The sequence below is a fragment of the Labrus bergylta genome, chromosome 2, assembly GCF_963930695.1.
Source record: "Labrus bergylta chromosome 2, fLabBer1.1, whole genome shotgun sequence".
Taxonomy (NCBI): Eukaryota; Metazoa; Chordata; class Actinopteri; order Labriformes; family Labridae; genus Labrus; species Labrus bergylta.
Window position 1 is genome coordinate 6,710,094 of NC_089196.1, and position 25,427 is coordinate 6,735,520.

At 39.3% G+C, this 25,427-nt stretch overlaps 1 protein-coding gene across 1 annotated transcript; it reads left to right on the forward strand.

The window, feature by feature from the left end:
• Positions 1-48: 48 nt before the first annotated feature.
• oclnb (occludin b) lies at positions 49-25,061 on the forward strand. Its single transcript, XM_065961957.1, has 15 exons — positions 49-207; positions 1,151-2,400; positions 3,227-3,262; positions 3,685-3,857; positions 4,721-4,892; positions 5,095-5,145; positions 6,237-6,350; positions 13,440-13,507; positions 14,150-14,861; positions 16,134-16,298; positions 20,714-20,829; positions 23,140-23,244; positions 23,416-23,587; positions 24,000-24,041; positions 24,267-25,061. Exons 2-15 carry the CDS (start codon positions 1,168-1,170, stop codon positions 24,363-24,365), a joined length of 3,258 nt encoding a protein of 1,085 aa, XP_065818029.1. The 5' UTR covers positions 49-207; positions 1,151-1,167; the 3' UTR covers positions 24,366-25,061.
• The last annotated feature ends 366 nt before the right edge of the window (positions 25,062-25,427 follow it).

The following is a 25,427-nucleotide window of genomic DNA, read 5'->3' on the forward strand; positions in this document are numbered from 1 at the left end:
GGCAGGTCAGACTGGACAGGTGAGTTTTATCTACCTGAGGCGTCACTGCTCTCAGATCAGTAGTTTTCTTTTGGTTCACCTGTGTTAACCTGTAGTTCTTCTTGATGTCTGACCTGAGATCAGTGTGAGAGAGAGGACAAACAGACAAACAGTCAGGAAGGATGTAGCTGCTTTTAATCACAGAAACCGACGAAGAAGCACCAGCAGGTAAGCAATCGTCTGAAACCGTGTCATTTATACTTTTAATGACACGAATACAGAGTTTAACTTCTTCAAAAGACGGACGAGACAGTCGGTCTTTGTTGTGTTTGTTTATTATAACTGTAACGCTTTGTTTTATTTATTTAACTCTTACCGGCGGTTTACCTGGGAGTGTCTTCAAGCGGAGACACCTGTTCTCTGTCAGTGCTAAGATGCTAATAATGGATTGATGCTAACATCGCTGTTACCTGTGTGCAGTAAATAAACATGTGACTATGTGATGGAAAACATCTAATGTTTTGAAACTTTCTTTAATGACTTGGTAACTATAAATGACATCATATTATTTAAAAAATAAGGAGAAACCCACTTTAAGTTATTATTTTGTTGTTGTATAAAGATTTGGTATCTTGGTTTACGAAACTTTCGCTAGATACCTCAAAATAATGAGACATTTCATTCAAAATATAAACTTTTTCTGAAATGTAGTAAGAATCATACCTACGCTTAATGTCTTTAGAAAGACATTTTTCTTCTATATTCATTATTTTCACATGATATTTTAGAAAAATCTATTTAGATATTTTGTTACAATTCAAATGATCATGTAAGTATCTGATATTAGTAAACAATTCATTACTGTGAAATGATATGTAATTATTTAAAGATTTTGTTCTTACTTTTTTCGATATTGAGTAGCCTAATTATTTATTAATGTTTTCATTAGATGCCAACTTTGCATCAACACATCAGCGAGTTTGGATAAATAGTTAAACAGTCAAAAATGTAAGACAAAATGTAAGCGAAAACAACCAGTTTACTGATTAGATTCTTGTATTTAAGTTGTGTATAAAAAGCAGTTATGGGTCAGAAAAAATATATTAAAATGGTTTAACAGAAATGTTTTAGTCCGCATTGTGTTGTTTATTTTTGCGGATTTACTCAACAGTAAAAGCCTAGGTCCAGATGTCTTCAGGAGGCGGAGCTTCTAGGTTTGACCGGGTGAGGGAGTACCCAATCTATGACCAGGTCCCTGTGGGTTCCTTATGGAGGGACCAGGACTTCCCTCCGCCCCCGTTGCCTTCACACGGTCCACTCCCTGCTGTCAGCTTAGACCCCCTCCCCCCTCCCCCTCTACCTGATGATCCAGCTATAGGTCCTGACTCCTTCTATCCCCCCAGTGATGGCAAGCCGGCTGAGGGTGACATCGATGCCATGGACATCAAGCCTGTCCGCCGCTTCATCCCCGACTCTGTCAAGAACTTCTTCCGTGGAAACAGTGGGAACAGCGCCAGCAAGGGCTGGACCATCCCCCCTTCAGCTGCTCCTGACTCCCCGGCCCCTTCCTCCAGGAACAGCGCCCCCTGTAAAACAACATCAGGAGTCCCCTGCTCCCCTCCCCACTCCGCGCCGCCCTCTCCATCCCTCCCTGGCTCCTTCAGGGACCCGTTCGGCGGCTCTGGAGGCAGCTACACCTCCCAGAAGGAGCGGGACGGGCTGCTTCTGGGAGCCGAGGCAATCGAGTCTGCCTCCGCCGTTCCCACTAACCTGTCAGCCCTCACCTACCAGGAGAGGGTGGAGGAGTACCACTTGCGCTATGCCTACATGAAGTCATGGGCGGGGCTTCTGAGGATCCTGGGCTGCGTGCAGCTGCTCTTGGGGGCCGCTGTGTTTGCCTGCGTCTGTGCCTACATTCATAAGGACAATGAGTGGTTCAATATGTTCGGCTACTCTCAGCCCCAGCTGTTTGGAGGACTGGGTGGAGGAGCTGGAGCATATGGATCCGGTGGCGGGCAGTACACAGGCCCTAAGACTCCATTTGTGCTGGTGGTGGCTGGTCTGGCGTGGATTGTAACCGTCATCCTGGTAGTTCTGGGGATGAGCATGTACTACAGAGCCATCCTGCTGGACTCGTCCTGGTGGCCGTTCACAGAGTGCTCCATCAACCTGGTGTTGGCAGTGCTCTACCTGTCTGCAGGGATTGTTTATGTGAGGGACACCACCCGAGGGGGGCTCTGTTACATGCCCGTCTTCAATAACGGAGTTAACGGAGCGTTCTGTCGCACTGAGGCTGGGCAGACGGCGGCCATCGTCTTCATCTTCATCACCATGGTGCTGTACTTCATCAGTGCAGGCGTGTGTCTTAAGCTGTGGAGGCACGAGGCGTCCAGGATGAGGAAGGAGGCGCTCGCACAGGAGGTCTGAAACAAACACTTCTTTCTTTTTATACCTCAGGGGACCCTAAAAGATTATGCATTCTTTAACTCCGACCTTTTCTGGAAGGGGAACTCTGGTATTTTTTAAACCTTCCCTATTTTAGCCCTATTTTTACATTTAAAGTTGATGAAAGTTTTGGAATAGCTCCAGTTGATTGCTTCAGCCAGCAGCAGAGAAAAAGGCGGTTATGATCAGGGACGGTTGGTAAAATGAGCTAGCAGGGATAAGCAGATTTTTTTTACATTTTGGTGAAATCTTGATAGCAACCAAACCTAATAGTTACAAGAAAGATGCATAAAGATCAGGCAAATTAATCCGCTGGTGCATCTAAAGTCAATGACCTTCACTAAACATTCTTTTTTCCATTACAAAACTGATTACATCATGAAGCATCACATCATGGTCGTGAGTCAACATTTTAGTTCATTCTAGATTTCACCCGCAGAATGAAAACCAAAAATAAACCTGCTCCACCTGTCTGCCGCTTCACTCTGTAACTCCAGTGATGTGTTGAAGCACAAAAGTGGCTAAAATAGATCGGATCGGTCAGCAACACAGATTCAGAGGTATTCATGAATATGCCTTGAGAGATTCGTGACGACCGTTCTTGGCCATCAGTTGTCAGTCAGAAATTCTTGCAGAAGTAAATTTATTCTGCAGCTTCAGTCTCCATTTAATGAAAGAAAACAGTTCCTGGTCTTTAGGGAAAGTTCCTTGCTTGATAAATGATTGATTCATAAATAACTGAATAGTTTTCTGATCATTTAATTATAATCAACCTTTCCTCATCTTTTGTTCTTCTCAACAGATGAACACTATCGGATCGTCGGTCCCTCTGTCCATAGTAAGTATCACTTTAAAACGTTACTGCAGACCGAGGTTGTCAACATTACATTTGGATTCCACGTGTTTTAAAATAATACAGTCTCTGTTATTTAAATGATAGTATCAGAAACTACAAAATAATTAAAAGAAATCTTCAGTTGTGTTTTTAACCAAAAGCTGCTGCAGAGAGCGCACTTCGAAGTGTTGCCACATATTTGTGCAATTAAGACAGTCTGGAATGTTTGGTAATTGAAATGACCTAATATTGAGTGTCTTGTACTTCTGTTGATGTGGTATCCAAACAAGCATCGATATCGTTTGATGTTTGCTAGTATCATATCAAAGTTTATAATTCTGTCCTCCTGACAAACCTACTGCAGACATTAAATGTAATAGTGTGTACACGAGCTGAGATCATGACTCTGTTTTTGTCTAACACAGCTGGGTCCAGGCTCCAGGTTCTCAGAGCGGACCCCCCTCCCCACAATCCAGCCCGACATCATGGACGACGCTAACAGCTCTATAGCCGTTCCCCTGATGGCGCCAGAGATCCTCCGAGGTCACATCCCCGCTGGTCACATCCCCAAACCTGTCGTCATAGCCGACTATGTGGAGTGAGTGTTACCTTATAACCCCTTACATTTAACATAAAGTCCCTTTATTTTAGATCCCAATAGTGCTGTCCGACTTCAAGATGAAAAAAACTTTATTGTGCTGGTTAGCATGTAGGTGTAACGCTGAGCTTCACATGTGGAGAGTCTCCACTGCATGTTTGTGCATCTGTTACAATCTTACAAACACATTTCATTGTAACTTTGATGGCCACAGTCAAGCTTTGTCAGGTCTGTCCTCAAGAGGAGAAAACAACTTACTTACTCATAATGGTTGTTTGTTGAATGGAGGTGAGGTCGGTCATTTCTGATGCGTTTAAGGTAGTCAGGAAATCTAAACCCTGATAAGCTTTCGTGACACGGCATCAACGAGATTTGTCTGTCAAGTTGAAATGTTTGATCTAGAAAAGATCGTTAGCAGCACTTGTATGCCGATATTGTACAGCTCAGACTACAAATGTAAACCAGAGCACTTCCCATGCTGAAGATCCAGATACCTGATTACAGATTCTACATTTTTATGTAGATAGAGATTGTAAAATAATCTACAAATGCCCCGTATGAACAGGAAGAATCATAACAGCAAGAAGAATCTTTGACTATTGTTTTTAGACTAACACTGGGTCAAGCCCCTTATATGGAGGCTGTAGTTCTTCAAACGTGCGGCCTGGGTTTGAGTCCGACCATGTGGCTACTTTCTCTCATGTCATTCCCGACTCTCTCTCCCCGATTTCCACTATATCTACTCTCCTATCCAAAAAATGAGCTAAAAGCCCCCAAATAAATCTTTACAAATATATATTCTCAAAAAAATGTTTGCTGATCTAAATCTTAAGAGAAGTCAGCAGCTGTCGTTTTTTTCACAGTAAGTACCGCGCCATACGCTCCGACGAGCAGAGGGACCAGTACCGAGCCGTGTTCAACGACCAGTACGCGGAGTACAAGGAGCTTCATGCCGAGGTCCAGGTTATGAGCAAGAAGTTTGAAGAGATGGACGAGATGCTGCAGAACCTCGCCGCTCAGCCCTCCAGTCAGATGGTACGACTGTTATAAACAGAAACACACGTATACGCGCGCGCACACACACACACACACACACACACACACACACACACACACACACACACACACACACACACACACACACACACACACACACACACACACACACACACACACACACACACACACACACATGGAAACATTAACTCAGTCCTCTAACATGCTAACTTTGTTTCAGGAGAAGGAGCGGATTAAAGGCCTTTTTATGGAATATCAAAGAAAGAAAGCTGTAAGTATATCTTCATATTATCTGGTTTTATCTGATTTTTAAGAGGTTATTTCTGTCCATGCTCCTGTTAAGGTCTCACTGTGTTTCTATTTATCCCTTTGCAGCCTCAGCGTAACAAAAATCTTTTTTTTTACAACACTCCCACCCCTTTTATTTCATACTTTTTTCATAATTTTAGGATGTTATAGTTGTTTTCTATTGCATTAACATATACAGAGGGACCTGCATTAGACAGGCAGTTTGACCGTTGCATGGGTCACCTCATCTTGCATCTTATATTTGACCTTTTTTGGCTTTTATTGCTTAGTTAACGACGACAGAGAAGCCTCAAACATGCATACATAACCAGATTTAAATATAATGAATATAACAAGAGCTAAATCATAATACCGAACAATTCCTTTACAAACAAAATACTAATACCTACTAAAAAATACTAAAAATAGAATTAAAAAAACTATTAACACAACTAACACAAAAACTGCTTATCTTAATATATAAAACAATAATCCTCCTCATCACGACTAAACAAGTTTATAAAATCATATTAGTGTTAAAGAAAAGGAAGTTCTCTGTGCTTTTATTAACGAGTGAGACACTCTTAAAGAATGTGAGCATGCCATCATCCACCTGCTGAAACTAACTGTGATGAAACCACATGGTTAAATAAACACTACCTGTTCTTTTAATACCTCACCAGTTTCACTAAACATAAACTATGGGAATTATTGAAGGTCACATATTATACTCAGAGCTCCCCAAAACATGTCTGTGAAGTTTCTTATAATTCCACTCTGATCCTGTATTTGACCATGTCTATAAACCCCTCTATTTCAGCCCTGATCAGAACAGGCTGTTTCTGTGTCTGTACCTTTTAAATGTAAATGAGCTGTGCTGACCACGCCTCTCTCTGGAAGGGGATTGCAAGGTAGACCCTACAAGGCAGAATAAACACCTAGCTGTGGGAGTGTGACCCACCTGGGGGAGGGATTACTGCCCTTTGTGATGTCATGAAAGGAAAATCCCCAATCCGCCTGTGGAAAATTTCAGTCACTAGGTAAAATATAACTTGTTCCTGTTTTTCTTGTCAGGATCCAACATATCTGGAGAAAAGGGAAAGGTGTGAGTACCTGAAGAGCAAACTGTCTCATATCAAACAGAAGATTCAGGAGTACAACAAGGTCGCAGACTGGGACGACAACAACTGAACAATACTACAGTTTAACATAACACGTTTTAATTTCATATGCAGCTACACAACGTGCTCTGATTGGTAGAGAGCATGAAATGGGACTGAAAGAGAGGAAGTCTCTACCAGACAAACCGAGCCTTCCTTTATGGAAACCCATACTCGCTGATTGTTGATATGTTGATATTTTATCCAAACAGATGGACACACCAGATAATTATTCTCACAGTTAGTAAGTACTCTCATCAGTAAACTTCAGATAGCTGTTGTAGATAAAGTGATATCTAGATAAATGTCAATGTAAGGTGTTCATAATGTGTCCTATTGCATGCCCTGTTCATATCACTGTTCATATGAAGACGACTTCAGCAGAGCTACTGGTGGAACCATGGTATTGACATCTTGCCCCTTCCTGTTACAAAGTTGAACTTCCTGATAAAAGGTCAAAGGTTCCTCAGGTGGGTTCAGTTCACAGCGGAACACATTCTTATTTCAGCTTTAAGCAGAAAATTAATTGGCTCTTGTGTTATTGTTATACGTTTCCTCTAATCGCTCCTCTCTTCTCTGATAATTGTTGTGTTAAAACAAACTCCTCCCATGCTTTTTGGTCTATTTGACTCTACATGTGACATGAATTTACTAAAAGAACATCATGCTGGGTTGAAGAAGACCATAAAACTATAAACTCGTTCGGAAAATGTTTACCGAGGGAAAGAAATGCATATTTAAGACATTTCTGCATAGCTTCACTTTTCAGTCCTGGAGGCTACGTCCATATCTTATGTACAGTCTATAGTGAATCAAATCAGTGAGATGATGTAAATGAATGATAATGAAGCCTGCATGATCAGAGCAGCGGCTCTGCAGCAGACAGAGGTGTCAGTAGATTTTGAGATGAACTTGTTTGTGTTGCACTGTGGACGTTCAGCTGGTTGCTTTAGTTTCACTATCAGCTGTTTACATTTTTTTTTTAATCTATGTGATACAATGTGAATATTTACTGAGATTATAATCTCTGTCATGATGATATTGAAATCATGTTTTACAAATGGGTGTTTTAATCTATGTTTTAGACCCCCTTTTTATACACTCTTTTTTTTGTACATTGATTTTGTGATTGTTTTGTATCATATCTTGTAAGTCCTGATGATTTATGACAATGAAGCACATTTTATACAGACTACTAGTACTTTGCTTTTTTAAATTATTTTTAGCCATAACGCTAATGAACTTTTTGACTTTTGTGCCCCATGAAAAGGTCTCACACTGGGCCCCTCCACCAAAGTCTCAGCCAACCCTGAGATGTAACTTAAACCACACCCCTAAAGTTTCCATTAAGATATTTAAATTAATGTTGATCCTCCTTCTTTTCTCCTTGATACCACACACAACGATAAAATCATTTAATTTAATGACCCACACAATTTAAAAGTACTGAAGCTTGGAAAAAAAAAGGTAGGTATTTTATATGAAAGGTGAGTGAGGTGCACAATATCTCAACTGTGTAAATACATCAGCAACATTTCATTACTGAAACTTAGTTGTTTTTTGTACATTGGTATCAAATCATGATCAGTCATAAAAAGAGAAGAGACAGAGATTGTATCCAAGTTGTAACCAAAATGTTGTTACGGTAAAACGGTAAAATCACAAAGGTTAGACAAGAATTTAAAGATGATTCAATGGACTCCTTCATGCAGGCAAAATAAATTAAAAAAAACACTGGAGCACAGAAATCATTAAATAAGTAAGGACCACAATTCACCTATGTCTTCCTCAGAGATGACTTTTAAACACCCTAATGTCCTTCTCTGAACACCGACCTCCATCTGTGGACAGGCTGAAGCACAAGAGAGTCTTGCTACTTTATTATACAAGTATTGTTGATATTTTTTTTATTATATCTTCTAATTTCTTCAACTACAAAAAAAGAGTTTACCATAACAACTGAACATCAACACAGATGGAAACTTTTCACAGATTATTCTTGTTTCTCAAAGAAAATGACGAGGGGGAATTCAGGGAAATCAGGACGATGTATTTTGTTTCCATCTTGTGTTCTCACCATTCATTTTTAAACGCAGTCCAACACATGATGCAATTCTGTAACCCTGCAGATGTTACTGATCCATTTCAAGAAAAATGAAGGTTTTACCATATTCCAAGGAGGAATGGCTCACATTTTAATGTGGTCTAACTGCTCTAAAACATTTTTTTTTGTAACATGAGTGATTAAGACTACTGTGAGTATATATATTTTTTTAAATTTCATACATTTGCTTTATTTAAAGGTGCACTAAAGTTGGAGAAGTGAAACAATTATATGCTATATTTTATGAACTAAATACACAAACTTTACTCAAAGGAAAAAATGGCTCCCTGAACACTGTTTGGAGCTAAAAAAGCGACCAGGAGAGTTACGGTTTCACTGTTGCGGACCCCCCATCATAACGTCTCACATAGCGTTTTATCTTCTAACAGTGTTACAGGGAACATATTTTCCTCTGAGGACAGTTTGTGTATAGAGTTAAATGAGCATGTACCACAGAATATGTACACTTATCCAATTTTCACATTTCACTACCAAAACTACACAGTGCACCTTTAAGTTTAAATTCTGCTTTAAATCTAATTTTATTGAACCCATTTTATTGACGTAAGGCTAGATTAGTGTATTATTGTAAAATGGACAAGCAGGATTTGAACAGGTCTTTTTTTGGTAGCTGGTCAACGAGTTAAGGGAAACACCTAATCCAGCTTGTCCATGAACATTTCGATTAGTGGTCTGCACTCGATAAGAAACTGTTCATTTGGAGCACACAAAGCATTCATAAAGATTTCACATCTTCTTTAGCCTGATTAAAAAATAAAGCTAATGAACCAATCATAAAGAGTTTGACATCTTAGCAAATGTAGTAACCTTAATCTGAAAACTATCAAATGCTCCTGTTATTCTCCTCACCTCATGAAGTACAGGGTCCTGTTTTATAATTGCCCCACCCACCTACGTGATGTCACACCAATGAAAGCGTAATTTCCATAATGTGGTATCACAGTTAGGGATCAGAAAATACATTTCATTTTCTTTCATCAGGTAAGTAAGTATTTTTGTTAAGTGTCCCATTCAACCTGATGTCCCCATCACTCTGAATTTCCACTACCTTTGTTAGAGTGGGAAACCAATGTCTGAAATCTTGTCTTATTCCACTTTTTTGATTTAAATTCATTTTGAGTTTAAACTCTTTTTTCCAGAATAAGACTGTTTTATTGCCAAGAAAGTTTAATAAAATATAATATGATGACATATTGATGTTAAATAAGACAGAGTAAAATAAACAGTGTTGTATGTATCATGAATATTTGGTGCTGGTAAATCATCTGTAGAAGACATGAACAAATCTGAGAGCATGCATGTTTAATCTCATTTAGAGGCCCTGACTGTCAGCTTGGTGCTGCAGCTCTGTGTCACTACACACCTGTGCCCGCCTCTAAGATAGCTGCTGTTGTTCCTGCGTCTTGTACCTGTGCAGGTTCTCAGCCTGGAGGACAGGTTTTACTGAGCTTGGGTGTGTTTGTTTCTCTTTTTTCAGGTGTCAGGTTTTGCTGCACTGGAGGCGTTTTCCTGTTAATCTTATTCTCAGTAGACTGAAGCAGTGTGACAGCTTTTCAGGCCTCAGGTTACATCGGAACAGAGCAAAACTGTAAAAAAGAAAAGAAAAATACTTTGAATTGAAATAATAAAAAAATAGAAAATCAGATATTTTTAAGATTTAACAAATTGTCATTAATCCAGAAAATCAGGGCTGTTTTGTTCTGAATTACACCTTTCTCAATAATTTGGAAAAACAGCAGATTTTTACATTTTCTCAATTGAATGCTTTTGTATGTGCTATTGTGTACATGATTTAGTTTGTAAAATAGTTCAGTCACTTTCAGATGGGTTCCTTAAACCTAACAGTCATAATAAAATTCAGATCATTATTTAAATGATCTCAAAACTAATTTCATCAACTAAAAATATTAATAAAGTGCGATGAAAGAGCTTCTGACCTGCAAAATGTTGTATTATAAATCACATAAAGAAATACTTCTACAGAGAAAAACATCAATAAGTCTTAAATACATCTAAAGATCAGCTCAATAGAAAATAAAAATAAAGAGGTATAAACGTATCATAAAAGAAAAAAAACCTTTGTCCCAATATTATTTATATATTATATAAATGCGTCATCACCATAAGCCTATAGCCTGTTAAACGTGTTAACAAAACACTTTGGTTAGTATCAAGTTAAAATAATTAAAATGATTAAAATAATTCAGAAAATTCTGACAAGAAGCACAATACAAGAAAGTAAGTCTATCAAATGAACACGTCTTAAGACATCCAACTAAGGTAATGGAATTAAAACACCTTTTTCATGAATTTAGATCAATCCAAACGCACTGATTTGACACCTTATGTAATATTAATACTGTCCATCCCTCACAGAAACATGACAGGTTTCTGTGAGAGACAGGTTCGTCCTGTATGACCTGAGAAGGAGGAGGAGGAGGAAGAAGAGGAGACCACGTGACGCGCACACACCTGTAGGCGCGTCTCTTTGTACTACCTGAGCGGTCGCGCGCTCAGTGTGTTGTTTGCGTTCATCACTGCGGATCCTCTGTCTCATTTTGTCCGGATAACACTGTTCATCATACGAGGTGAGTCCATTTAAAAAACCTATTTAAACCGCGTTAAACCCGCAATTTGAGGGTGTGACGTTTAAAAAAAGGACAAAGTAACTTTACCTGCACGTGTTTATCTACCTTAAAATCTGTCGAAGAACACCTGGGTTTACAAAATATCCCCTCCATGTATAAGGAAACACTTTGTCTGAAATTAGCTTGAGAGTGAGCATGTTTGGTCCATAAATGTATTTGTTAGCGGTTCATTTGTATTATCTCGTATTTACTTTAACGCAGCTAAAATGTAGCCTATCTTATGCGTTATTTGAAATGTGAATTATTTAGTTTGTGTCCTCTCTCAAACTGTTGGCTACTTGATGTGAATAAGCGGCTAGCTGTCTGTTGAGGCTCTGTATGAAGACTAATTGAATTAAATTCCCTCCTGCGCGGTGGACTGCGGAGTCACTAGTTTCAGGGTGAAACCAGCTAACCCTGCTCTCTCTGTGACTTATCAGCTGATCATGTTTGAAACAGACAGACTCGGTATGTGTGCCAGTATCTCTCCACCCATTACCTGATGCTTTGTTTTACCACAAACACACCTGAAGACCAAACAGCAGCAGGTTCACCTCAGCAGGAGGCTATTAGGACTTGAATCAAACCAGCTGTCCATCATAGTTGAAGTTAGAAAGTCAAAGATATATGGAGATTATCACAACATCACACATGTTCTCCAGTTTGAATGTCTCCCTGTATCCTCTGAGCAGTCTCTGGTTTACCTTGACATCAGAAGAGTTATGAAACCACCATGTTTGATATCCACACAAACACACTGTTTCCATAGAATATGAAGTAGGCTACCACTTACACCTGAAGCAACACTGCAAGAAGTCAAATCTGAGCAAGTGTATTTGTCTAACTTCTGACTAAAAATATCTAATTGCACCAAATATAAGCTGCATGTACCACAAGTCCAGATGAACCTCTTATTTTGATATCTAAACTAAAACTAATTCAGGTTAGTAAAACTTGTATTTTGCTTTTTACATTTGGAAATACCTTAAAACTTAAAATAAAAGTCCATCCTAAATTAAGGCCTATTGTCTCTTTTTGCAGCCTGGTGTTGCTGCACATTTTGACATATAACAGCCTCAATTAGAGGCACCTATAAATGTAGTGTTGAAATAGTTTGTGGATCAAAACTGAGAAAAAGCAGCAAGGAACAGAAGTATTTGAAGTGGGAAATAGTCTTTCTCATTCTTGCTCTGTATGAATGTTGTTTGAAAATAAGTAAGAGCCGTTTCGCATTGGCGCCTCTCCCAAATCAAGGCAGGGTCATTTCATAGACTGAAGTAAAAATGGCCCAGGCTTTTAATAGTTTATTTACAGCAAGATGTATGTCTGGACTTGAATGTGGCTTAAAATAAGTGTAATGAGATATTTTTCACTAGAAGTTAGACTAATAAACTTCTAAGATTCTAGTTTATGTTACAAAATAAAGATTAATACACCTAAGTTTGGAAGTTTGACAAAATATTCCTTCATCTGAAATCTGTTTAAATTGTATTTTCTGTGACATTCATTAACTTATCAAAGGTTTTGAATTATCTTCACATTTTCTTGTCTTATCAACTTATCACCCTGATTGATACATTTAAAAATCTTATATACCTTTTTATTTACTTTTTTATTTTAATTTGTAATGATTGACTTTATTGTTATCTAATTCTAGATGTGACACGTATCACAATGCTGGATTCACGATACGATTTCACAGGATTGTTTTATTTTTAAAAAGACATCAGAATAAAGTCAATTTAAAAGTCAAGTAAAAAAATAAACTTGTATTGCAATATATTTTTTTGTTTTCGAATTGGTCATACTTTGTATTGATTTTAAATTTAATTGCGAGGTATCGTTACATAGATCACCTTCATCAGTCAGTTTGAGTGTGAATTGAATTTAATCCTGCCCATTGGGTTAGAAATATTCCAACAGGTTCGGGATGCTGCACTGATTATAGAAATGATACACGTTATATAAATGCTAAACTAAGTTGGATAAGAAATGCTAACCAGCTGTTTCATGTTTACATTTTCTTCTTCTGTGGTCTCAAAAAAAAGATTACAAATTCATGTTCTCAGAAATTTAATGTTCTGTGTTTGAAAAATGTAGACAGTTCGCAGGAGTGTTCCTGCTTTTTTTTGTTAATTCCAAGAAATGAATCAGTATTGGGTGCACATGACTTCCAATTTTGTTGCTGTGGTATCAAAACAGATATCAATATTGTTTGATTGTTATTGGAAATCATATCAACGTTTACAAATCTGGTATTGTTACTTACTTTTTACATTGTACTGATATTGAAAGATATAAGATACCGATAATTTAAAAATGTTTTTCAGGACTAACATTTGTGTGTGTTTGTTTTATTTTGCAGATAAAGTTCCAGTTTCATGTCATCATGCCTAGAAACTCCCAACCCTACAGGTCGAGTGGCGGCAAACAGTACGTCCATTTTTCTTTCTCTTATTAACTGTTCCCTCGTGTCTCTTGTGTTTATCAGACAAAAACATCAAACCTCAGATCTCAGTGGGATACTTCATCAACAGAATGTTTATCTGTTACTCATTCGATAACTAGTGTTTCATTGTTTTAATGCAGCATGACATCACACGTTTTCCTGTGATAACGACTTAGTTTCAGTCGTTTTCTGGAGATTTCAAAAAAAGTATTTTTGTTATCACGGGAAAAATTGAGTCACATAATATGTTTGGATGCTAGTCCCTCAATTAAACAACTTTTATACTCGAGGGGAGGAGTCAGCCGGCCGTCCTGGCAATGTAAACAAACTTTAGATAGGACTCTGAAAACTCTGAAAACATCACAGACAGTGGGACTCGGGTGTTACACCCATTGTAGACAGTCATGACTCACAGAGTTATTTTCAGAGGATATACTTGATTTATATTATATTTAAGTGTGAAAAATCACATATAAAGCCTTTAAGGGCTTCGGTAATATTCTGCAAAGAAAACAGCCAAATAATAATAATTTATTTGGAATATATTTGTGTCACTTAATAAAGGTTCACTTAATCTATTCTTCTTCTCTCCTCCTTGTCCTTGCCTCCTCTCTTCTCCTCCTCAGTCACAGCAGCAGACACCGACACAGCGAGTTCATGTCTAACCCCGCCTTCTCCTACTACCCTGGAGAGAATCTTTTGCACTACTACCGCTGGACGTCTCCCCCTGGCGTGATGAAGATACTGTGCATTATCATCATCATCATGTGTGTGGCTGTGTTTGCGTGTGTGGCCTCCACGCTTGCCTGGGATTATGACATGGGCCTGATGGGTCTTGGTGGCGGAGGCAGTCTGCTTCCTGGTTACGGCGGCAGCGGCTCGTATGGCAGCGGCTCTTACAGCGGCACTTATGGCGGTTCGTACGGCAGTTCGTACGGCGGGTCTGGAGGTGGTTCTGGTTATGGTTACGGAGGATCACAGGTCGATCCAAAGACTGGAAAAGGTTTCATTATCGCCATCACCGGCATCATCTTCATTGCCGTGCTCATCATCTTCGTCTTGGTCGTTTCCAAGCAAAATTCTGCCCAGTCACCAAAGTTCTACCTAGCCGCCATTGTGATCTGTGCCATCCTGGCGTTTCTCATGCTCATTGCCACCATCGTGTACCTGGTGGCCGTGAACCCGACCGCTCAGTCCACAGGCACCAACTACTACAACCCGATGATCCAGATGTGTGCCCAGTTCCAGAGCCAGACCCAGGCCCAGGCCCAGGCCCAGGCCCAGGGCAACTTCTTCAACAAGTACCTGTACCACTACTGCGTGGTCGAGCCACAGGAGGTACGACATGCCGTTTTATCTTTTGGTGCTGATGGTTTTAGTTGAAGAGTTAGGCTGCATAAACTAAAAAGCTTTTCTACACATGAACCAATAAGAATTCAAGAACATTTCAGCCTTGTTCAAATTTCAGCTCCGTGTCCCAAGTCCTAACAAACATCTCTAAAACATTAATATGTCCTGTTTTTAACCAACAGAAATACCAAAACAATACACCATGCTTGCAACACTGATTCCTCAATCAATGACAAGGCTGTTTCTCTTTTAACCAATAGAAAAAACATCACTTATGCACCACCAGTAATAGGTCAACACTGTTGTATGTGTCAATCAATCTCAGGGTTTAGGCTGTTGCTTAGCTAGCCCAGCTAATCATACTAACAGGACTGGCTGCGTAACGACAGGTAGGGTAGCTGTCAGAGGAGGGGTTTCAGGAGGCAAGACATGTCATATAAAGAACAACATGGGAATGGCAGACAATGCACCTGAGACAGATGCTATATTGACCATTTTAACCTTTGTATCAATGCTACATGTCATTCATATTCACGGTTTAAACAAAAGAGAGGAGAAGAACCTACCAAAGCAGTTTCATTACACAGTAATTACTTCAGCTCTCTGGCCATGCAAGTTTTTTTATAGAGCACCATTCATACATAAAGAATTCAAAGTGCTTCAGAGAGTTCAAAACAAAACGTTTATTACACTATGTACATTCAAAGACAAATTACTGCGCAAATTAAGACCTTGAGCTAAAAACACAATTTATCAGATTAATAAGAAATGAAGAACACTATTAAAAACACTTCTTTTTCCTTTACCCTTGCCATCAATTGTATTCAGAAGCCCAAAAAATGAAGTAAAGAAACAAAAAGATGTGAGAGATGTTGGTGGGCAGCTAACCCCAAATGAATTGTAGTGAAAACACTTCAGCATTATAGTGCTCTGAAGTCACTGACCACACATTCATATTCATCCTGCAACGTAGTAATATTGGTGTCCCAGTCTGTGAATTCTGCGTTTCAGCATTGTGGAAACACGACACAGCGGGCGCTGCACATAGACACAGTCAGACATGCACGCACACACAACGCTACGCTCCCCCTCTGGCCGTCTAGCCTCTGTAACGCTTCTGTTACCTCTGAAAAATAGGATTTGGTTTAACAATCCCCCCCAGAATGCCTTCATCTGATCACTCAAACACCTCGACCTCTTTTTATACTTTAAGTTTGATTAATTTCATCCGACTGATGTTGAATCCTGCTCTCCCCTCAGGCCGTAGCCATCGTCCTGGGCTTCCTGGTGTTTGTGGCTCTCATCATCTTGCTGGTGTTCGCAGTGAAAACTCGCAACCAAATCAGGCGCTACGGCCGGGAACGCGTCCTGTGGGAGGAGGTGAAGGTCATCAGTTCAGTTCCACACAACAGCATCGGAGAGTGGGTGAGTGTGTGTGTGTTTTAATTTGTGTGGCAGTATCTGTGTTTGCTTCAGGTATAAACACTGGATTAAGTAAATGCACCTTCAAAGTCTGACAGTTTGAAGAACGATGGACAGAATGTAAATCCACATATTGTCGTAAACTGGGTCAGTCTTTACAAACACTTGCTGTGGAGTGCTTTTCAGCCCCTGAATTGTAATTTAATTTATAATTCTACTCTTAAGATCACAAAACTTCCAAAGTCTCTGCAGTGTTTCCCACACATTAGATGATAATCGGGCACAGTATATCACTATATCGGTATACAGTATATCTGCGAAAGACAGCGAGAGGGATGTCCACTGGTACGTCCCTCCCATACATGCATCAAGTAAGGTACAACATCATATGTTAAAACTGAAGCATCTTCTGCAATTGTTCATATGTTTTTTTGCACCTGCTTGCTGTGGATGTTAGTCAGCACTCATAGTTTAGGATGTTTGTTGTGCTGCGCCACGTCATCAACAATAAGACACATACAGATCACCTGATTTGACAAGAGAATATAGAGCTAAACTTTTCAAATAGCAGCTGATGTTATTTTAGTGTTATTGTAACATGCTGCTGATAAAAATTGTCATAGGAGTAGAGACCCAAAATAATAAAGCTAGGAAGAGAGGAGAGGTGCAGGTGTGTTTCTGTGTTTAAATACAAGAGTGAAAGGGAAGCAAGATGACCAGATTTAATTAATTTGACACACTCTTAAATTAAACAGAAAATAAAGCCAAATTAAAATGTACCGTATTTTCCGCACTATAAGGCGCACCGGATTATAAGGCGCACCTTCAATGAATGGCCTATTTTAGAACTGTTTTCATATATAGGGCGCACCGGATTATAAGGCGCATAGAATAGAACGTGTTTACAACTGAACAAGGCTGGGAGATATTGTGAATATATAAATATAAATACGTATAAAACTACAAAAACAAAAGTACATAAGACGATTTCCCCAAATAATAAATTATTTCTTTGACGTTTCTCTTAACTCTCAAAACGTAGTTTTATACGTAGTGCATTCACAATAACTCAACGTTGTTCAAACGTTAATGTGCATATTCACAATATCTCCCAGCCTTGTTCAGTTGTAAACACGTAAAAGAAACACAGTCTGATACCGCTAATTCAAACGTTAGTGCAGGGGTGCCCAAACAGTCGATCGCGATCAACAGGTAGATCGCTGACTCATTCTCAGTCGATCGCGAGATGTTTTGTCAATATAAAATACAATTGTAAAATAGAAAAGTGATTTCAATTTCATCTCATTGCACTGTTTCCCACACACGATACCTGTGTTGGGAGCCCAAGTATACTTCCGACCTGTGTGTATTTAATTTTTCATTTATTCATGAAATTGCTGCGTGCATGAGAGAGCGAGCGAGAGAGCGAGCGGGGGAGCGAGAGAGAGAGAGAGAGAGAGAGCGCGCGCGCAAGAGAGAGTGCAGGCATGCGCAATGACATGCAGGTAAAACCGGGGGGGAAATGTTTTACCAAAAAGTCATATATAGAAACTATGCTACGAGTATTAAGAGCATTTGATGAAGCTGCAGCTACTTTTCTCTGCTCCTCTCTGCTGTCATGACTGTGAGCATCGCGGGGGACGAGACACACCAACAAACAGCGCAAACGCAAACGCACACGCACACGCACACGCACACGCACACGCACACGCACACACACACACACACACACACTTGCACTGGAGCGCCAGCCACCACGCGAACCTTTTTACTTTTTACTTTTAGTGCTACAGCACACAGTTGATCCGTGATCCGTACGGACCGAGGTGGGAACACACGTGACCCGGTCAAACGGTCGGTTGGACTTTACTCCGTTCACTCTCACCGTGTCTGCAGCTAATTTAACAAAAGCAAAATCATCTCACAGCAGCCTGCTGTAGTCTGTAGTCTGCATTATTTTTTACAGAACTCTCATTTATTATTTTCTGTTTGTTGTGTGAGTATTAAATGCGTTTGTAGGCTGTTGGTAAAGGCTATGGCTCACTATGTGGACTGGTAGATCTCGGCAGACTGGTAACTTTAAAAGTAGATCTTGGTTCAAAAAAGGTTGGGCACCCCTGCGTTAGTGCATAACTCAACATTGTTCAGTTACGTATAACACGTAAAGCTCACTTTTTCAGTTCATTCCCCGTCCACGAATCCCTCGAATTCTTCTTCTTCAGTGTCCGAATTGAACAGTTGGGCGAGTACGGCATCCAACATGCCCGGCTCCCTCTCGTCATTATCCGAGTCAGTGTCGCTGAGCGCCGTGTACAACCAGTATGGATCAACCAATTTACCAATTGATCCATATATAAGGCGCTCCGGATTATAAGGCGCACTGTCGTTTTTTGAGAAAATTAAAGGCTTTTAAGTGCGCCTTATAGTGCGGAAAATACGGTATTTAAAGTTAACATTTAACCATACCTAATAAAATTAGATTAAACTTCAGTTTTTTTTTGGCCCATTATTTGTCTCTTTGGTGTGTTGTTATATTCTGGGTAAAAACGTTGTGCTTTTTGATCTATGGGACAAAAATGTTTTTGTAAGAAAACTCAAAGACCTCCATACAGCCTTGAAGTACACAAAGGAATGATGATGTACAAATACAGTTATTTTTCTCAGAAAACAAATATGCAAAAGAACAAAAGCAACCTGAAGAAGATGCGGAAACAACATGAGCTATTAGCTTAGGCAGAGGAGGAAGATATAGGTGTGTGTGTGTGTGTGTGCGCGTGTGCGCGTGTGCGCGTGCCTTTGTCAGGTGAGGAGGGTTTCATTTGTAGTTTCTGGGTGTGGTTTTTTTCACTCACTCTCAGTTGCACTGTGTTTGTTGTGCTGTCATGATGATGTGTTAAAATATCTTAACAATGCTGAAGCCCTAGAGAGTTCATTTACAACAGAAGATAAAAGTGTTTTCCAGTGAAAGCATTGATGTGTGTGTATGTGAGGACAGGGACACACTGTGTACGTAATGTAAGTTTTAATGTCATCTCATAGTTTCAATTCCAGCTGTGTGACATTTCCCAGCACACAGTGTTTGTGACTGAGAGACGTAACACAGGTATTCAGGCATGCAGGCAGAAGCAGACGGACCGGTCAGTCGGGAGAGAAAAACCACATACAGCTGAATGTTTATCATATGGAGAGAACAGGTTTATGAAGCGTAAAGTAGGACACGAACCAGAGCAGCCTCAGGTAAACCTGACTGAAACCGCAGGCTAGACATCTTTTTAGGAGGTAAATACAGATAAGAGCCTGAAGTCTAAAAGTGATGTGTTGATTGTTAATTAAGTTTATAACATATGAAGGTAAGAAGATAATAACCAACCATTGGAACATTAAAGACTGATAAAATATAGCAGGCTAATGGTCAAATGTTAAGTATTTTAAATAAAGTTTCTTCACTTTTAGTCATCAGTTTGGCTCACGCTACAAAACCAAAGGTCTTAAATTTCCCCCAGAGAGTAAGATCCTCCTCATTAAACTCTCCATGCCTATTAAATACCCATGATTTTTAACCTCAGTTTGAAATAACTGCTGTACTCGACTGCAGCTCATAAATCTCAAGAAACTACATCCTGATCAGAAAAGCTTCTCCAACATACTTTTTTGTGACCAGACAGCGCTCTTTTCTTCTTTTATTTGACTTCTGCAATCCCTCTTTTTTTCAGTTTAGTGCAACAACAAAGTCCTGCACATGAGCTTACACAAGCTTCACGTTTTACCTGTAAGACACGTGTTCATCAGAGTTTCTCATAAGAAATTCTTCTTTCCTAATCTTTCAGACGATTTCGCTGTTGTTTTTAACTATAAAATATAACCAAAGAAAGATTTTGATCAGCTAGTGAGCTAAAGTTAGACGCTCACTAGCTGATCTCGTTCTCAGTCGGCCAAAGCTCAAAAGAGTTGCTTTAAAGCAAAACAGACTGCTGCTTTATTCAGTGATTTAAATGCTTGTTTGTTTTTAAACTGGGTCTGTTTGTTTAAGAGGAGGAGAGCTCAGTAGATAAAATCTTTGTAAACCATGAACAGTCATTAAAAGTAGGGTTACAGGTTGGGTCTGTGTTCAATGATGCAGTGAAGGGAACAAACATGAAGGGATGTGGACAGAAAAAAAAAAAAGTGAGCTGATTGGGGTTGTAGACTTTTGGCTGGCAGCTCTGTGTGTGTGATAAACATCTCTTCTTCATGCCAAATCTGATGACCTATCAAAGTCGTTCTTTTAGACAATAAAAAGAGAATATATACACCTGTTTCTCATACAGAAAGATAATGAACATTAACGTGTTCTGATAATGAGTAGAGTGTCACTTGTATCTTTTCATCACTTCTATCTTCACTCTGATTAAAAACTGTTGGACCTTCTCTCTTCTCAGGTGAGTAAAGTGTCTGGTGACCCCGAGGTGCCTTTGAACGCCCCTAATCCTCATGTCGGGGGGTCCAGAGACTTTCTGAACGAGCTGGACAACAACAAACCTCTCTACCTGCCTGGGTGAGTTAAACATGAAACTCGTGATAATTTCCATAATTGAAAGTTTATTTTTGGCCTTTTATGCCTCTTTTTAGAGATAGGACAGTGGATAGACTCAGAAATCAGTGAGCAAGAGAGAGTGGGGAATTACATGCAGGAAAGGATTCACGGGTCGTATTCGAACCCAGGCTGCTTGCCTGGAGGATCACAGCCTCCCTATGTGGTGTGCACGCCCTAACCACTACGCTACCAGTGCCCCCTTTTCACTCCAACTTCATCTAGATCTTTTTTGCCAGGGTCATAGCAAAACTCACTATGATTGCAACTGGTGCAATCGTCTTGCACTAAATGAACCTGATACATTGTGTTTTCTATTGCTGGTATGTTCTTTTCCATTCATTTGTTTAAACTGTAAATATCCAATTACACGTAGCCCTGACATAAAGACAAAAAACGTTTGTGAAAGCATCAGATTCTTTCTTGGTCAAATATTTTGGTGCATCCTTTTTATGTCATGTGCTGCCCCCCCCCCCCACCTCCCACCTGCTGTGGAGGACATGTGTGAAAGAGCAACTCAAGCTGTTTTCACATATGCACTCCTGAAACTTTCTAGAACATTTGAGCCCCATGATCTTCATGGGTTTGTTGTCCACAAATGCACATCAAAGTGGTAGTGCTATATCTGTCAGATGAAGGGGGTGGAGGTGGGAGCATGAAGCAAAAAGAACAACACAGAGGTGGCGGACAAAGCAACAGAGTACGCTATACGACGCTTTAATCAGAATATTTGCCTTCATATCAATTCTATGTGTAGTTCTTCGACAGAAAAACAATATCAACAAAGGTGCAGAGAAGTATGTGGAGAAGCAGATTAACAGACATTGATTTCTCATAAATTTTTCCTGCTATGTTTTTACATCTGCTCCTCCTGACTTCGTACGACACAATTTACTAGGGGCTCTTGACTAAATTATGACGACAAATGTGAGTCAACAACCTTTATTCCATGACAAATATGAGAGGGTGAGGATTTAAAATAGATCTTTGATAATAAAAAAAAATGACAGTATAGTTTTTCTGTCATTAGCTTTATAATGAACCTCACAAGTTTAAGGCCTGCCTTTATAAAGATGTATAAAAAGATGTTTAATGGGTTTAATCTGTAGCTCGTCTGTGCTAAAATGTGTGACAGTGGGCGTAGTAAAAGTAGCAATAACATGCACTGCAAGTCCTGCATTCATAGTATGTCAGTATTTTCATCAGCATGACGTTTGAAACTGAAATAAATGTTCCCTGTGTGTGTGTTTTAGGATTTTGTTGTGTTTTACATTTGGTCTTATTGAATTAGTTTAAAGAGAGAAAACATTTTGATTACATATAAGACTATTTGACTAAAACTGGACTACAATGTTCTGATATCGTCAACTAACACATAAAGGGTAAAAATGACTCAAATGTGACTCACACTAATAGACATGTTGGACTAAGGTAAAATCTAGCTGATAAAATGTAGACTGGTTTCTGTACAGACAATTTTAAATTTGATCATTTAAACATAGCAGGTGAGTTAGTATCTGTTAATCTGCTGCTATCAGGAGGTTTGATGTTGTGTAACTGCATGTTTACACTCTGGCTCTTCTCTAAACGGGCAAAACATAAAAAATGTGGGCTCACTTCACTGGATTTAATAAAATAGATGTAAAAAGGAGATGCCACATTCTATAATCCGAAGCAGTGCAGCGTGCAGCAACCATGTTTGTCCTCTTTGCATCTTTTAATATTTGACGAATAAAAAGATGATACCCTAACATCCAAGTCTTCTGCACCTCCCTCTCTCTGACAAAATATGAGGCAGGGAACATATTTCAGAGGCAAAGCACAACCAGGTTCAAGTATCAGGGTTTGGCTGTCAAGTTCTGACCTCTGCCAAGGAAGTGGATAGATTTTTTGCTGGGTCGGTTTGTTTACTTGGTCTTTCTTGTTCAAAAAGCATAAACATTTAAGAAGTGACACTTCAAACTTTTTTTCAAGTAATAAAATGTACCTCCATCGCGAGGATAGAGAATGATGTTGTCATATCAATTATAGCAGTGAACAAAATGTCTGCTATTGTTGTAGTCTGTCAGCAGCAGTCTTGTGCCCTCACAGACTTTACGTGATGTCAGTGAAGGCATCACAATAAGCAAAAGGAAAGTTGCAAAATCCTCTGCAGACCTGTTGGTTATGCAGGTAAACTGCAGGGAGTCCAGGAGTTTTTCTTCTGCAGGCTTTGAATTAAAATATAATCTTAAAAGCTTGATAATAATGTTTACATTTTTCTCTTTCTTGCAGAGACTCCGATATCAGCAGCTCTGTTGGCTTCCTGAAGCCCACACTGAGGGACTATGACCCCGGCATGGAGTCTGGAGACGACCTGGAGGAGGAGGACTTCAGTGTGTGAGTGAAATGAGAACGATTATTGAGCTGCGTTTTGAGACGAAAAGATGAATGGCACTGTCTTTATCTTTGACTTTGTTCTTCTTGCATTTCACTTGCGAAAGTTTTTACTTTTAGTGGACAATGTATGATGATTTTCCCGAGTTAATAGAACTCCTTTGTCACCTGCAGTTTGTATCCTTCCATTGTGGATGAACAAGAGCGTCTGAACTACAAACGCGAGTTTGATCAGGACCATCAGGAGTACAAGAGTCTGCAGGCCGAGCTGGACGGCATAAACCAGGACCTGGCAGTGCTGGACCGAGAGCTGGACCGACACACTGAGGGGAGTCCTCAGTTTCTGGTGAGTCCAACTTTCTTCAGATATCAAAACAACAGTCTGTGCTCATGAGTACTAACAGAAAAGTTAAGTTGAAAACAAAAAATGAGACAAAGTCACAGTTTTTGTCCCTGCTAATGAGTTTCTGTTATGTTTAAAATGTTGGCTAATGGACTACAAACATATCACAGTCCTTTGATTTTAGTGCCTGGGATAAAGTTCAAGAAAGAAAAACAGAACAGAAACTTTTTATAGTTTTGATAAAGACAATGCTAAAAGTTGACTACCATACCTTTTTATATAGTTAGACATATCGAAAGTGAACATTTTATCCAGTAAGAACTGCATTTTTGATATTAAGCATTCAAGCATTTGAGGTTGATGCTTTCCTGAGTGACAAATTAAAAAACTAATTTACCTTTTTTCTTAATCTCAGGATGCCATGGATGAATACACCAAACTGAAGAATCTCAAGAAGGTAGGCCTCATACATCTTATTTTATCAAGAACACCCCCCCCACCACCACCAGCTGAGTGAGCTTGCCCCTCACTCTGACATCTCTTCATTAATGCATGTACATAGGATCCTGTTTGTGCATATGTGTGTATTTCAGTCCATGTGTGTTTAGCATGTTAAATAGCTGTGTTAAATTGAATTTCTCCTCGCGAGATTAATAAAGTATATCTTCTTCTTCCCCTCCAGTCCCCACATTACGAGATTAAGAAGAAGAGGTGTAAATATCTCCGTTCCAAACTGTCGCACATCAAGAGGAAGATCAGCGAGTTCGACCGCCGACGTTGAACCCTCACCTCACACAAACCTTCAGCTTCTCTCCCCGCTGTCTGAGAAACTGTTGTTTGTTTTCTGAATCAAGCCCATCAGATGAACTGTTTTCCCTAAGAGAGGGCGTGAAGGAAGTGTGGATTCTTGTCTCTGATTAATTCTTCAGCCTCTGTGAGTTATGTGCAGAAACATGTGGGTGTAAAAATGTATTTTATTTGTTTCTCTCATGAAGTGAAGTGAGAGGTGATGTGTGATGCTTTATTTTAGTACTTTGATGAAGCGCTTTTTGTGCTTCTTTTATAGCTTTTTATAAAAAAACATGTGTGGCAGTTTCATGTTTATGAAGGCACAGCTAAGAGGAGACATGAATCTGCATTGGAAGGAAACCGACCAGCTTGTAAATAATGTTTATTTTAAGCCTTTGAAAACTGTTTCAGAACTGTTTTCTGTAAATGTGAAACCTCTCTGTCCTTTAATTGTTTCTCACTGTATATTCTTCTCATGATGGATATTGAATTCTCATCTCTCTTTTCTACATCTCTCAAAAGCAAATGAACATTTGTGTGTTAACATATTTTATTGTAAAGTTTTTCTACATATTGAGATCATACCTGTTTTTTTTTTTTGAGGATGTATATTTTGGTTTAACTGTTTTAATATGATTTGTTTTGGAGAAAGTAGGTATAAGATTTAAATAAAAACACTTAGCTGTCAGTGAGCTGCTTGTCTTGTTTTTGAAACGAGAACAAAAGAAAGAAAGTATGAATTACCTGCCTTGCTATTTATTTATAGTTTACAGGGACAGATACAATATACATGGACGACTTGAAAATAGCCTTTTAATGCAAGTGTTTATAGAGGATGCTAATTAACAAACCACTCTGTCCCGAGAAGGTCATGCGTGAATAACTGATTAAAACAAAAACTGGGCACAAAAAGATACAATAAGACACATTCAGCAGGGACATGGCAACAAAAATACAGAAATATTGATCAAGCATACAAAGCATGACTATTATCTATGAGTAATAGTGTATTTATATGTATGATTGAATTGGCTAATTTGTTAATCTGCCATTT